The sequence below is a fragment of the Citrus clementina genome, unplaced genomic scaffold (genome assembly GCF_000493195.1).
Source record: "Citrus clementina cultivar Clemenules unplaced genomic scaffold, Citrus_clementina_v1.0 scaffold_2, whole genome shotgun sequence".
NCBI classification, from domain to species: Eukaryota; Viridiplantae; Streptophyta; class Magnoliopsida; order Sapindales; family Rutaceae; genus Citrus; species Citrus x clementina.
The window spans coordinates 7,123,145-7,138,487 of NW_006262688.1; the positions used below are offsets into that span (position 1 = coordinate 7,123,145).

Here is a 15,343-nt window from a genome sequence, read left to right on the forward strand (position 1 = left end):
AATCTTTTTATTTCAATAGCTTAATAAAGATGTTAGCTGCTTGATCTTGTGATTTGACATACTTTGCTTGTACATTCTTTCTCTCAATGCACTCTCATATAAAATGATAGCAAATGTCAATATGCTTATTTCGATCATGGAAGACAAGATTCTTAGCTAAGGCAATTGCTGACTTGTTGTCAATGAAAATCTCTGTAGGTTCTTCTTATGACAAACATAAGTCCTTCAATAAATTCCTTAACCAGAATGCATGACAAATACTTGCTGTAGCAGCAATGTATTCAGTTTCACAGGTAGAAAGTATAATAACCAGTTGCTTCTTCGACATTTATGAGAAAGCAATATCTCCTATGAAGAACACAAAACTAATAATACTTTTTCAATCATTTGTATCTCCACTCCTGTCGCTATCACTGTATCCAAGGAACTTATAGTCATTATCAATTGAGTATAATAAACTAAAATTAATTGTACTTTTGATATAATGAATGATTCTTTTTACAACTTTAAAATGGGTGGTCTTTTGATTTTTCATGTATTGACTCACAAGTCCAACAATATAAAGGATGTCTGGTCTCGTGCATATTATAGGGTAAGCTTCCAACCAAACTCTTAAAGAATGTTATATCTACACATTCACCTTTATCATATTTAGATAGCTTGGCTCGACATTCCACTGTCGTACTTATGGCTTGCAATCATGCATCTTAAACTTCTTAAGTATTTCATTTGCGTGGCTTTCTTAGGAATTAAAGATGCCTTATTCTTTTTGCTTAACATCAACATTGAAATAATACGTCATAAGTCTGATATCAGACATCTCAAACTCTTAGGTCATTACTCTTTTAAACTCTTCAAATAAGCTTGGATTACTTCTAGTAAAGGTGAAATCATCCACGTATAGGCAAACAATCAAAATGTCTATCTTTGCCTTTAACGAAGAGAGTAAGTTCATATGGGCATTTGATGAATCTTTTCTCTTTGAAATACCTGTCAATTTTACTATTCCATACCCTTGGTGCTTGCTTTAACTCATATAGCCTAATAATTGTTTGATGTAAACTCTTTTTTTGAGAAATCCATTAAAAAAAGCAGTCTCCACATCTAATTAGAAAAACTTCCACTTCTTTTAGGCTGTTAATGAAATGACTAGTCTTATAGTTTCAAATGGGGCAATACGAGCAAATATCTCATTATAGTTGATGACAATTTTTTGGGTATAACCTTTTGCAACTAGCTTTGTCTTCTCTTTATTTTATCTCACTTTGGCATTTTTCTTTATCTTATACACTCATTTGACACCAATGGCTTTGTGACCTTTGAGAAGTGTGACAAGTTCCTACGTGTCATTCTTCACAATGGCTTTGATTTCTTCGTCCATTGCTTTTCTCCACTTCTTATATTGTACAACTTCTTGAAAATTCAATGGTTCACAAATAACAAAGAGGCAAAGGGGAATAAGGTTGTCAAGTGTCTCTGTTACTGCAGAAAGATCTTGTAAACTTCATGTGCGTGTCACACATCTTTCCTCTAAATATAATGATAGTGAGTCTATACAGGCCCTTATTGTCCTTCTCCTGCTTGCTCCGTCAATGTATGTTCATTTTCTTTGAAAAGGTAAAACTTGAAATCTTTTACATTAGAGTAAAAATCTTATTCTCATTCTTCATAAAAGACAACATCTCGGCTGATCATGATCTTCCCATTGTTAGTATCATTTAAAATTGTTGTCATAAGCTATGAAGATGAATTTTTTCACTTTTGTCATCCAGCTTGGTTCTTCTCTCGTCCAATACATGTACATGAGCTATGCTTCCAAAAACTCTTAAGTGGGAAATGTTTGGCTTTCTACCACTCCATATTTCTTATGGTGTCTTACCCCGTATACTTCTAACTAGAGATTGGTTGGACAAGTATATTGCACATACAATAGCTTCAGCCTAAAATTCTTTGGGTAGTTTCTTACACTTGAGCATGCTTTTTACCATGTTGAAAATGATTCTATTTTTCCTTTCTGCTATGCTATTTTGTTAGCAAGGATTATGGAACAGTCAAAAGACATCAATTTTCATTTACTTTACAAAATTCTTTAAATTCTTTGGGAGTGAATTCTCCTCTTCAATCAAATCTCATAACTTTAATCTGTTGTCTACTTTCGTTCTCCATTGTAGCTTTAAACTTCTTGAGAGCTTTAAAAGCTTCTAACTTTTATTTCAAAAAGTAAACCCAAATTTTTCTTTAAAAAAAAGTTTATAAAGAGAATGAAGTAGTTACTTTTACCAAGGGAGCTTGGCTTAATAGGACCACAAACGTCTGTGTAAATAGCTCGAGCGGTTTTTTTGTTCTTAAGTTTGACTTTTTAAAGGCTTTTTCTGAATTACTTCTCTAATAAGCATCATTTGCAAAGTTGATCAGGCTTCTTGATGCATGGTAAGAATTTCACCATATTCTTATGGGATAATAACCCTGGTCTTACAAAGTTAAGATGCTTAAATTGAAGATGCCAAAGTCATGATACATCCTTGTAAGAATTTTTATACACTTTGTAATTTCATTTTGAATATTCCAAGAGAATATTAAATTTTTCGACATTTTCACTTTTGTAATTATGTTTTCTTTATCATCTCCTCGAAAAAAACTATAATCTTTCAAATGAATATCATAACCTTATTCCAAGAGTTGATCTAAACTAAGGATATTACTTTTTATATTAGGTGCTTTTTATATTGGGCATATAGTAAACATTTGAAATCAATTGGTGGCTACCATCTTTTGTATAAAAAATAATGTTACCCTTGCCCTTCACTGGTATTTTTTAATCATCTTTAATTAAAGGTGACATCATCTTTCACTGACTCATTCAATTTCACGAATATGTTTCTTTTCCACTCATGTGATCACTAGCACCTATGCCAAGATACTATGTATTTTCTTGATCTCCACTGGCGTCATTACGTCCTAGTAAAAGTGTACCATCTTGTTCATTCTTTTCTTCAGCATAATTCACTTTCTCATCAACTATGGTATTTAGATCTCTATATTTTGAAGTGTAATGCCTAAAACTTTGACCATTATAGCATTATACTTGGGATTGTACCTCGATTTTAATTTGACCCTTCCTCGTCCTTGTTAACATGATATTTCTTTAATAATGATTTTGATGATAACAAACATGATTAAAATTGATTAAGTCTTCAAAAGTTCAAACAATTTTCATACTTTTTAAATAAATTGTTATTTTGAAATAGTAAAGGTTTATACTCATGAAAGTTGTTTTTCAAATTCATGCTATTATCAAAATAGTTTCTGGACTCTGTCGGTGATCCGATAGTGGCTAACTGATATCAAACAAACTTGGTGATTAGTTTCTAGACACTGTTGACGAACCGAAATCTTGATAACGGCTAACTGACATCGAACAGAATTGAACATTAGCCTTTGGATACTAACGGCAAACTGATTTCTTGAAAACGGTAAACTGACATTTTGTTTGTAGGTCACTGGATGATAATGGTGATCCAAAATTCCATAACAGTGATCCGATAATTTGAAAATCTGTCCAACGGTCACTTGCTCAAGTCAAAACGGCGATCTGACTTCTAGTTAACGGTTATCCGACTTCGAGCAGAAAGTTAATAACGGCTATTTTTCAACTCCAACTATAAATAAACTCAATCAAATTCAAACAATGGCTGATCACAACGTTATCATGAGCTTGTAAATGAGAATATAACATTCATTGAGCTTTAAATTCGTTCTTGTTTCATTTATTCACACATTGAGCTTAGATTTGTAATATTATATTTTGTGTGAAAGAAAAACACTTTTGTAATCTTTGTTTTGAGTGATTATAAGTATTGGAATACACTTGGGTTAAAAGATTGAGGATAATCTCTTAGTGTAAAAGTTGATTGACACCTGTGAAGTCAATTGTAAGAGTTCTTCAAGCTTTGGAGGCTTCACTAGTGGAATCCTCAAGCCTGATGAGCTTGGAGGCGTGGACATAGGCAAGGTAGGCTGAACCATGTAAAAATATTTGTGTTTGAATCTTTCTTTCCTTATTTTTTTACATTTTGGTTGATTCATTTATTATTGTTTTAAATTCGTTTAAGATTTGCATTAAGTTTTGTTCAAGTATTGCATAATTTTTAGAAACCTAATTCACCCCTCTTGGGTTGCTTAGATAGTATTTTAGTCCTCTGGTTTGAGCTTTTTCCTCTTTTATAGTTGGAGCTGTTGTTGTTGGAATTCGAGCTCTTCTATGATTGCATGCTCCATATTTTTCTTGGCTTCTACCTCTATGTCGAGACCATTACTCTGTCTCATTGCCTTGGCCTATTGTCTTTTCCTTGATTTGCATCTTGGAAAGCTATTCATTAATGTCTTGCTTCTTTTTATGCTTCTCTTTGTAGGCTTGCAGCGAACCTTGAAGTTGCTCGATTGTCATGTCCTGCAAGACTTTCATATTTTTAATTGTCACAACTATGTGCTCGAATCTTGAGCTTAATGAGTGAAGTATCTTCTCTATAATTCTTACATTTTATATATTCTCACAAATTCTTTTCAATTGATTTAAAACGGCCAAAATTCTTGAAAAAATAATCAGAAATGGACTCGACTTCTTTCTTGTGCAATGATTTAAACCAATCTCCTAGAGTTTGGAGAGTCACCTTTTTCACTTTCTCTTCTCCTTTATAAGATGTCTGAATCTTCTTTCATACTTCCTTGGTTGAATTTGCACTTCAAATCTTCTCAAATCCATCATCATCCAATAACTTGATAGATGAGGAAGAGAGATTTCTTCTCTCTCTTTCTTGAATCCTTTAAACTATTCTTTTATTAACGAGTCAAAGAAGCCTCATCTTCTAGCTCAGTGTAGCCTTTTTCAATGACTTTCCAAACATCATGAGCTCTAAGGAAGGCCTTCATCTTAATACTCCAATTGTTGAAATTACTTCCCTTTAGTGAGGGAGAATGATGTCATGCCAACTACTTGCCATAACCCTCTATAGAGTCAAAGTTAAAAAATTCTAATTGTACGGACGGATCTAGAACGTCAAAAAACCTAGGGAGGGACTCTATAACACACGTTCATTGTTTGTTTGTTTATGATTACCTATTTAATTGTTTGTTGTTTGTGTTAATTTATTTTAATGAGCATTATTTGTGACAATGTATAACTTTTTTTATTTATTTATCTATATTTTTAAAAAAAAATTATCGTAGAATATCATCTCTATCATATAATCATATAATGTATTTTTATAAAAGTAAGTATTTTTATAAAACCTAAACTCTTCCTATCTCCCAACGATTCAAACCCTTTAACCTAATAACCGTATAAAAGCAAAGAATTCTAGGGTTTTCTTTTATGCACGTTTGAGATAAGTTTTGAGGTAATTATCTTTCTCTAATACATGTTCTCTAATCTTATGTGTTTGATAATAAATGCATGCATTGTTCTCTTTATCATGAATGACTAGCTAGGCATTATGAGTCATGAGTGCTATGATTTTATTACTATTTTTCTTTAATTTTTTATTCAATTTCTGCACGAAAGTTTTAAAAAAAATTAAACTAGACATCCTAAGTTTTCAATGATATATTATGTGCAAAGAAATTCCAAGTAATCAATTTGTTGTGAAATTTTGAAATTGGAACAGTGGTACTGGAAAATTTTGATTTTCAGCAGCATATTTGATTTTACAATTTTTCTGTTTATCGAAATTATCTATAAAAATAATTTTTTAGTTGAGTATAAAAATTATTAAAAATCATTATGTTGGGCTATTGCAGTTTTGGAAACTGCTTTCCAGAATTGTGATTGCTGATTGTGAAATTAGTTTAGGCTATTAAAAGACTTTAAAATGACCTATAAAAATTATATCCGTATACTATTATGAATCACCAATGATTTAAAGTTTATTTGACTAATTTTGATTGAGTTAACATTAAGTTATGAATTTTGGAATTGCAAAACACAAACCTGAAAGTTTTTGGACAAATTTGCTGGTCTCTTAATATAAATTCGTTTAAAATAGTTTTACATCTTCAAAAATTCTAGAAATTTGACATGTTGTTTCTTGATGTTTCTACTTATGTAAAATCAAGTGGTCTAATTTTTATGAGTTTTATTAAATATTTTATGAATTTTCTAATTCAGCTATCTTTGTTTTTTATCACTGCTAGACAGTATGAACATTTACATGTAAAATTCTTTTTGCGATATATTTCTGACCTTCATTCATTTTTTTGAATTTTTATATGAAATGCAACACATGTTTATGGTTTCTTTTTGTAATTTTTACAATTTTCTGACATATGATTAACTTGGTAAAAATCCGCATGTATAGGATGGTCAGGTTTAGACTAGTTTTGATGGTTTAGTACTTATGACTAGGTTTGATTATGTTGGATTTATATCAAGGTCAGAATGAGAAATAATATTGATAAGAATGTGTTTGGATGTTTTATGATGAGAGTGAGCTTGTGGTTGAGGTTAATATTCTTTTTATTGCTGAGGATCGAGGTAAGTAGATTTATGTATAGTACATGTATTTTTCTATTAAATTACTTTTGATTCTAAGGTATGCATTATATTGAAAGAAAAGTATATGAAATTGATTTGTTTAGTCTATTACAATATTTTGTTAAGTAAAATCATTCTTTAAAATTATTTATAACAAAACTTTAGTTATTAAAAACTTCTTTTATAAATTGTTTTAAAAATGAAACTTATATTAAATTGTTTTAAGTCAAATACTTTGAAATAATTATCAATTATTTAAATGTAATTTGTATTAAACGTTCAAGGATGGTTTTAAATTATTTAGATCATTGTCCATAGTGATGTTATGTTATGTTATGGAAGGCTAGCCAGATTTTGTGCACATATGATATTAATGTTAATGATTCTCGCGATATACAGTACCCTGAATGATGTTATATGGCTAGGTCATCAGGTCTATAGGTGATACTATGAGACATGAGCGAATTATGTTTTATGTGTTTGAAATGTTTTTGTTATATTTAAAGGATTTAAATGACTTTATGATCATGTGCTTTATTTTTGCTAAATGATGATTTAGAAAGGTAATTTCTCTTATTATTATGTATATCTAAGAAATTTTATTAAATTATATTTTAATAGTTTTTAGTATTGTGCATGAATTTACGTATCGAGTTGATAGCTCACCTCTCGTTACCACATTTTTGCAGATAGAGTTAGATGATGTGAGCTCATGGTCTTAGGAGGAAGAATAAGAGCTTTGGGGATTAATGTTATGTTAATAATCTAAGAATAATATAGCTACCTTTGAGATGATATTTATTTGAGGATATGTTATTTTAGAATTTATTTTCTTTTGGAGGCTTTGGAACATTTATTGTTGGTTATTACTTGGAAAGTTTTAGATATTAGAATGATGAAATGCAGTCTCACTTCAATTCTACCATAATGCCTTGTTAGTGGAATTGGGGTGTTACAGACTCAGGCAAAAGTTTCAAATTTCAGTCAATGGTCAATAGTCAATGGTTAGTAGATCAGTTCGGCTTGGTTCACTTGACTCATTTTGACATAATTTATCTTAGTTTGGCTCGATTTAGCACAGTTCACCTTGGCTCAATTTCATTGAACTTCATTAGTCAACTTAGAATTGGGGCAGAAAGTTTTGGAAGTAAGTGCAAGCGCACTTGGACTCCAATTAGGCTGACTTCTGTGGCTTTGTATTCTCTCGTCAAGCTCTTCGATTTGATATGCTACATTGCTATGTTGACCACTGATTACTAGTTTTGATATTATTTTGTTGGAGAATTTGAATGATCAAAGACTCGAAAAACTTTTTTTCTTATGAACTCCATACAAATCCTCAATCATAATTCTTTTAAAACTAAAAAGGTTTACTACTTGTTGCTTAAACCAACTAAGAGAGGTTATACTTGTTACAACTTAATCACAAACCATATATTAACCTAACTACCACACAAATCATAACCATGCATCAATGCTCACAACCATGTTCAACACCACAAATTCCACTTATCACATTACCACATTTAACACCACAAATCTTAACTACCTAAAGAAAATTCCATGGACTAGATTAAAGATCATTTGGACTTCAAAGTTGTATGGATCATGTTTCTAATCCAGCAGTTTACTGAGTGAAATTTATCATTAAATCAATTTTTTTTCTTCTAAGAGTTTGTCATTGGCTCTAAATGGCTAAAACTTTTAGGCTTGTCATCTTTATTATCAATAGAACTAATTTTTTTTTTTCTTTTGTCGACTATGATCCATACGGTGCTTTAATTTTTCATTCAACCAACTATATTACATGAGATCAATTATTGTATAAACTACTTTTCTACAAGAAACCCACGAAGGACTTTAGGTTCCTGTAATAGTAATCAATTGAAGATTTCATAATCAATATTAACCTTAAAGATCATGATTACTAGTAGATAAAAATTCTCTTAAACATATATGGTCGAGACTACAATAACATTCGTATTCGGTAAGAAATATAATTGTTATGAAATGGAAAGATGGTAAGAATAATTATTATAGCTAAGTGAATAATATGAAGAATCCTCAAATTATTATTTGAATGTTTTCCATTTAGATAATTCAAATCATTGTATAAATTGGGTATTTGAGCCCATTTGAATGTTAGGGGTGAAAGTTTATTTTGTTTTTAAAATTAATTTGTCACAGCTTTCGTGCCTACGGCTGATATATTTTTATTACATTCTCATAACTGAGGGAATTTCTCTTGCAATTTTTCTAACAGATATTGCTCAATTATGGTAGACTATTATGACATTCATATTTGATAGAATTATAGTCATTGTGAAATGAAAAGATAGTTAGAATAATAACCATTATGAATTGAAAAATATGAAGAATCGAACTTTTCTGTTGAATAATTCGGATTTAAATTACACTATTCAAATCTTTGTATAAATTGGGCACTTGAGTCTATTGAACAATAACAGTGAAAGTTATTTTGTTTTTCCAAAAAAATTAATTCGTCACAGCTTGCATGCCTATGGGTTGATATTTTTAGTACCTTGTCATTTAGGCTAGGGAATTCTTCTTTTAATTTTTCTAACTGATATTGCCCAATTGTGGTAATCTTTTCTGGAATCATACAGCACTAACCTTTCTTAGTAACGGCTTTCCTAACTTATAAAACACAGCTTAAAAAAAAATTCGGTCCCCTAGAACATATATATATCACGCAAAAAGGAGTCCACAAGTCTTTTTTTTTTTTTTTGGTTTTAACCACGAGGTATCCTGGGAAGGGCCCCAACTGTGGAAGACACCTTTAAGTCCCTACCACAATTCAGACTAGAAGTCCCCGCTCGAACCGAGAGGCACAGGTTCTCCCAAAAAAGGCGACTTCCCTGCGATTCGAACTGAGGAGCAAACCCAGTCAAGACACTTAAGGGGACTCAATTGCCAGTGGAGCCATTGGTGAATCCACAAGTCTTTCAAACAATAAAAAGTTTGACAATTTAAAACAAGATTCTAGCAACGACTTTAAAAAATTCTGTGATTTTTTACCCACTTTATTCTCTTTTCTCTAGTCTTTTTATGAACCTCCAAATCCCTCCTCTTTGTGCCATTACCCTTTCAGCTCTTATCATTTGCTCATGCTAGTGGCAAGATGATCACAACAACCAACCCGAATAATAAACCGGAATTGTTCCTCTATATCAATATTTCATTTCTTCTCATACTTCATTATTGTTATTCACAGAAGATCTGCCCCAGCTGTGGCCCTATACAAGTTCCATATCCTCTAAGCACAAACCCTAAGTGTGGTGACCCAAACTATTTACTTCGTTGTGATTTGCACTCTCACAAGCTTTACTTTGATGCTTTAAATGGAAGTTCTTATCTTGTACTAAGAACCATGGCTTCTTCGCAACGCATAGTCATGCAACCAGCATCGTGGATAAATGACTCTTGTGTTACTCATGACATGGTGACAAGTGAAGGCCTATGGTTGAATCAGTCACTCCCTTTTAATGTAACTTCATCAAACACAATCTTCCTCTTCAATTGCTCGCCCCGTCTCTTGATCTCTCCTCTCAATTGCTCTTCGTCTAGCCTATGTCACAATTTCTTGGAGAGTCCCGAGCATGTTGATAAAAAAAGAGCGCTTCAATGTGCAAGTGAACTTGAACCCTGCTGCACCTTTATAGCTGGCGGCATGCCTTCAGCATACAAGATACGGCTGCATAGTTCAGGCTGTAAAGCATTCAGAAGCATCCTTCATTTGGATCCAAATAAGCCAGCGAATCAATGGGAAGAAGGATTGGAAATACAGTGGGCTCCCCCGCCTGAACCGGTTTGCAAAACACAGCTTGATTGCTCCGGGGCTTCCAAATGTTTATCCGCCGGTAGAAATGGTGTCTATCGTTGCCTTTGCATCAAAGGCTACTACTGGGACCATGTACTTGGAACTTGCCAGAGAAAAAGGAGAAACCGTAGAAGCGGTCTAAGCTTAAAGATCTCAATAGGGGTAATTTCTGTTTTATCATTAGCTATTGCTGTGGCTGCAATAAAAATAATATGCTCTCGGAAACTTGCCAAACAAGCGAAGCTTGCAAAGGAAAGAGAAGACATGTTGAAATCAAGTAACATTGCTGGGAAACCTGCTAGGATATTTCACTTGAAAGAGTTGAAGAAAGCAACAAATGGTTTCTCAAAAGAAAGGATTTTGGGAAGCGGTGGCTTTGGGGAAGTTTACAAAGGTGAGCTTCAGGATGGCACTGTGGTTGCTGTAAAGTCTGCCAAAGTGGGAAACATCAAAAGCACCCAACAAGTACTCAATGAAGTTGGGATACTTTCACAAGTCAATCACAAGAACTTGGTTAGGCTCTTGGGTTGTTGTGTAGAAGCCGAGCAGCCATTGTTGATCTATGAATACATCGCAAATGGGACACTTCATGATCATCTACACGGTAAGTACTCCAGTTTTAATTTAACCTGGAGCACAAGGCTGAGAATTGCATTACAAACTGCTGAAGCATTGGCTTATTTGCATTCTGCTGCATATACTCCCATCTATCATAGAGATGTCAAGTCAACAAATATACTGCTGGATGATGATTTCAATTCAAAGGTTGCTGATTTTGGGCTCTCCAGACTGGCTAAACCGGGCCTGAGTCACGTGTCAACTTGTGCTCAAGGAACATTAGGGTACTTGGATCCTGAATATTATCGTAATTACCAGCTCACACACAAGAGTGATGTTTATAGTTATGGGGTTGTGTTGCTTGAGCTTTTGACTTCTCAAAAGGCCATTGATTTCTCAAGGGACCCTGATGATGTTAACCTTGCCATATATGTGAGCCAACGGGCTAGCAATGGTGCAATCATGGAAGTTGTAGACCCACGTCTTCAAGGCCACGAGGCTTCAGTTAATATCTTGATGAGTTTAAAACTTTTCTCAGAGCTTGCAGTTGCTTGTTTGAGGGAGAAGAAAAGTGAGAGACCTAGCATGACAGATGTTGTTCATGAACTCCAGCGCATAATTGAGATAGTAAATCAGGAAAAAGTTTCTAATGATGTCAACGTAGAGACTGCACCTGAAGTTTGATTCAAGAGGATGTATGTATGTTATAAACGTTTATTAGAAAAATAAAACTGCCAGTTGTTAGAGCTATAGCATTAAGATCAATATTGGTGTTTCATATGGCACCAAAGCTATGATAAGTTCTTATTTGGATTGAAAGCGTCATGTTTGCTGCTCCTCTACAAAATTGAGTCTGCAAGTGAATGAACTGACATGGAGATGCGTCTTTCTCCTTTTAGCCTAAATTTTTGTTAGGATTAAACGTTTAATATTGCTTCAACGGTTGTTTATAATAGGTAAAATCTCTTGATTGAAAATACGATGTCTTAGTTATTGTGTTAGTTTATATTTTTCATTTTATACAAGATTATAAAATAATGATAAATAATATGGTATCAAAATCAAAATCAAGCACCGAATCGCTTCTTTAAATACTAATTTCCAAAACTGCAATACGGTAATTCCTTTTTTCTAATTTTGATATTTCATTTATTTTCTTATAAGAATAATAGGTCCATTATAAAGGTTGAATAAAATAATAGAGTAGAATCATTATTTTCTTTTTCTTTTTTCATGAGCAATATATGATCGATATGTAGAATAACTATCTTTGAATATTCATGTTTCAAAGAAAAGATGTGGTGGATGAATACAGCAATGGAACCAATACTGGGCAGGGCCACAGGAAGCTGAATTGATTCATTTGAGTGGTGGAAATTCATATAAAAATATAGGATCAGATGCTTACTTTATGCAGAAAGCATTCAATTCAAATGATCGACCCCTTTAGATACCATTTCTAAATGAGGTGATTGGAATCAATTGTGATATATATATATATATATATATGCTTTATGGAGGCAGAAACAAACTAGTTAGCTTTTTGAAATGTGAAAATTAAACTTTTGCAAATATATATATTGAAGGATATAATAGTAATTTCATATATGTCAAGTAATATAAGCATATCTTTTTATTTTGTTTTGACTTGATCTACATCAAGAAAAATAATTTTGTTTAATTAACTTGCGTAATAAATAAATACGATGATAGAAAATGAGGAAAAAAAAGTTTATATATGCCCTCGAATGAATATAAAATTTATGGTTATACCAATTCAATAAAACTTATTTCAATTATTTTCAATATTTTTTTTAAATTTTCAATTGATGAGTGATTTTTGTAATTAAAATAAATGAATAATTATTTTTTATTTAATTAAAGTTTAATGTTGATTTATAAATTTTATATTTTTTTTACAAGTATTTATTCTGTCCACAATTTTAAAACATTAATTTGACACTCTTATATTTATTTACTTATTTTACCTTCAATTTACTAGTCATATATATAATTTAGAAAATTTATATTTATTACAATATTGATGCCGCGATCATAAAATTTTCCTATTTAACAAATAACAAATATGAATTTATTCAAGTTTAGATGAAGTCATGAAAGAGATATAATTCCAATTTTGTTGCTTGTTTTGCTTCTGGCAGAATTGTGTATGCCATCTAATCCATTCCAATTTCTGATGTTTCCCTTCTTTTTTTCTTTTTTCTTTTTTTGGAGAAAAAAATCTGGTCGCTGTTCTCTTAGTACTACATGTAAGAATTTACATCAAGATTTTAAGACATTAGGTAACGATTTTCTTGTTCCGCTTGGTTTGCTCAATTACACCGTTCTGTTTTCTGATTTCTCTTAATAAAGGTTAAGTATTTTATTAAAAGGCAACCCCTAAGTTATACTTTATTATAACCTACGACTAATAAGAACAAGATTAATATGAATAATAAACGGTTTCATATCCTCCAAAGCAGTCAACATTTTGTTGATTGGAGTTGGCCAATTGTACGTAGCACACTAATTAATTGATTATAACTTCTAACCATTACAACAGCGACACCTTTGCAAGGATAATTTAATTCCCCCAATAGATAAAATGCATTTAAAATATTACATGTATCCCATTTGATGGGGGCCCGAGACGGGTTATTCTCAAGGGTGTAGACTTCTATAGCCATTACCCGACACAAGATTATTGATAATATATACATGTAATTATTCTGGAAAAGAATTAATTTATAACTAAACTAATTCAAGACTCTGTTGAAAAGTCGTGCATGTGGCATTCAAATTCAAGAAGGCATGTAAAATTTCAAAGGGCTACCAAATAATTAAAAAAAAAAATAAAAAGTTGTCAAATTTGTTAAATTTGCCAAATGGACACCATTGACATATTTGCATGGGTTAGGTGGAATAGTGCATGGGTTAGGTGAAATAGTACTAGCTTCAAGCCTATAAATAGAGAGCATTTCTTCATTCCATTTCATCTCAAAATTGTTAAGCTTATAAGTTTCTAAACTTTTGAGAGAAGTGAGAGAAGTGTGTCTGAGAAATTTATCTTTCCTACAAAGTGTGAGAGTACTGGGTATATTTGGGTTTCTGAAAAGTGAGATTTGTTACTCAAATATTTATACTCTATTAATTGTTAAATAAACAATTATTATTTCTTGCCTCCGTGGATGTAAGTTTAATTATCGAACCACGTAAATTTTGTGTCCTTTATTTTTCAGTAATTATTTGGTGCGCTTGATTCCGCATTCCGCGCACAACAAGTGGTATCAGAGCTGATGGTTCGTACTTGGGGGATACAACACTATTCACGTATATGATACTGTTCACGTATATGGTATTATTCCTGTATATGGTAATGTTCACATATGGTACTGTTCACGAATACGGTGGAGACGACCATTTATACTTGGGAGAAAGTCTATTGTAAGTAGTGTGTATTTTTGCATATCTAGGAAAGTTCTGTCAACAAGACGATAAGAGTCTAAGGATTCTAGTTTTTAATTGAGACCGAGTTCCCGTCCAGTCTCCTGGGAACTTTCCTGGTGCATTTATTCACGCGAAATTAACATCATAGAGGTTGTTTTTCAAGTGGAAATAGTTCATTGAGAAAATGGTAGAAAGTGAAACTTCCAGAATTAGGGAGAGATCTACCGAGACTATTTCAGAAGACACTTCAGGTGGGAGGCGAGATTTGTCAAATCGCAATTCAGCACCTATTATAGGAGGCCAGAAGATCGATGCTGAAAAGTTTGATGGGAAAATCAACTTCGGCATGTGGAGGAGCGAAATTATGGATGTCCTTATTCAAATCGATCTCGATGTTGTTATGAAAAATAAAAGACACTTGTATGATGAAGAAATATGGGATCGTATGAATGAGAAAGCATGTGGTCATATCAGATCTTGTTTGACCAAGGATGTGAAATACTTGGTGAAAGATGAGGAGTGTGCGATGACTTTGTGGCATACATTGGAGGAGAAATACTTGCTGAAAAGTCCTAAAAATCGCCTTCATGCAATGAGTCAAGTATATGGCTTTCGAATGAAGTCTGGGGTGTCAATGCACGATCATGTCTCAAGATTTGAAAAGTTACTTGCTGATTTGAAGAATCTTGAAGAAGATATTAAGGATGAAGTCAAGGTTATGATTCTGTTACACTTACTATCAGAGGAATATAGTCGTTTTGTGACTACTTTGATATATGGGAACAGTGTGATTGTCTTCAAAGATGTTTGCATAGCATTGACTAGCTTGGAGATTCGAAATATTGATAAAATTTCTGAATGAGTATCGTCTGAAGCTTTGGTGAGCAAAGATGGGGCGATGGAGAAAAAGAAAAAGCGTGGTGGAAAGAATTCTCGATCCAAATCGAGAAGCAGAAATATAGCTCGAG

General features: G+C 32.5%; 1 protein-coding gene across 1 annotated transcript; it reads left to right on the forward strand.

The window, feature by feature from the left end:
• The first annotated feature begins 9,671 nt into the window (after positions 1 to 9,671).
• LOC18053066 (wall-associated receptor kinase-like 20) lies at positions 9,672 to 11,612 on the forward strand. Its single transcript, XM_006446101.1, has one exon. The coding sequence runs from the start codon at positions 9,672 to 9,674 to the stop codon at positions 11,610 to 11,612; it is 1,941 nt and encodes a 646-aa protein (XP_006446164.1).
• Positions 11,613 to 15,343: the final 3,731 nt, after the last annotated feature.

What these genes read in the sequence shown, in the direction of transcription:
- LOC18053066 (XM_006446101.1), top strand. Translation starts at nt 9,672, where the DNA reads ATGATCACAACAACCAACCCGAATAATAAACCGGAATTGTTCCTCTAT.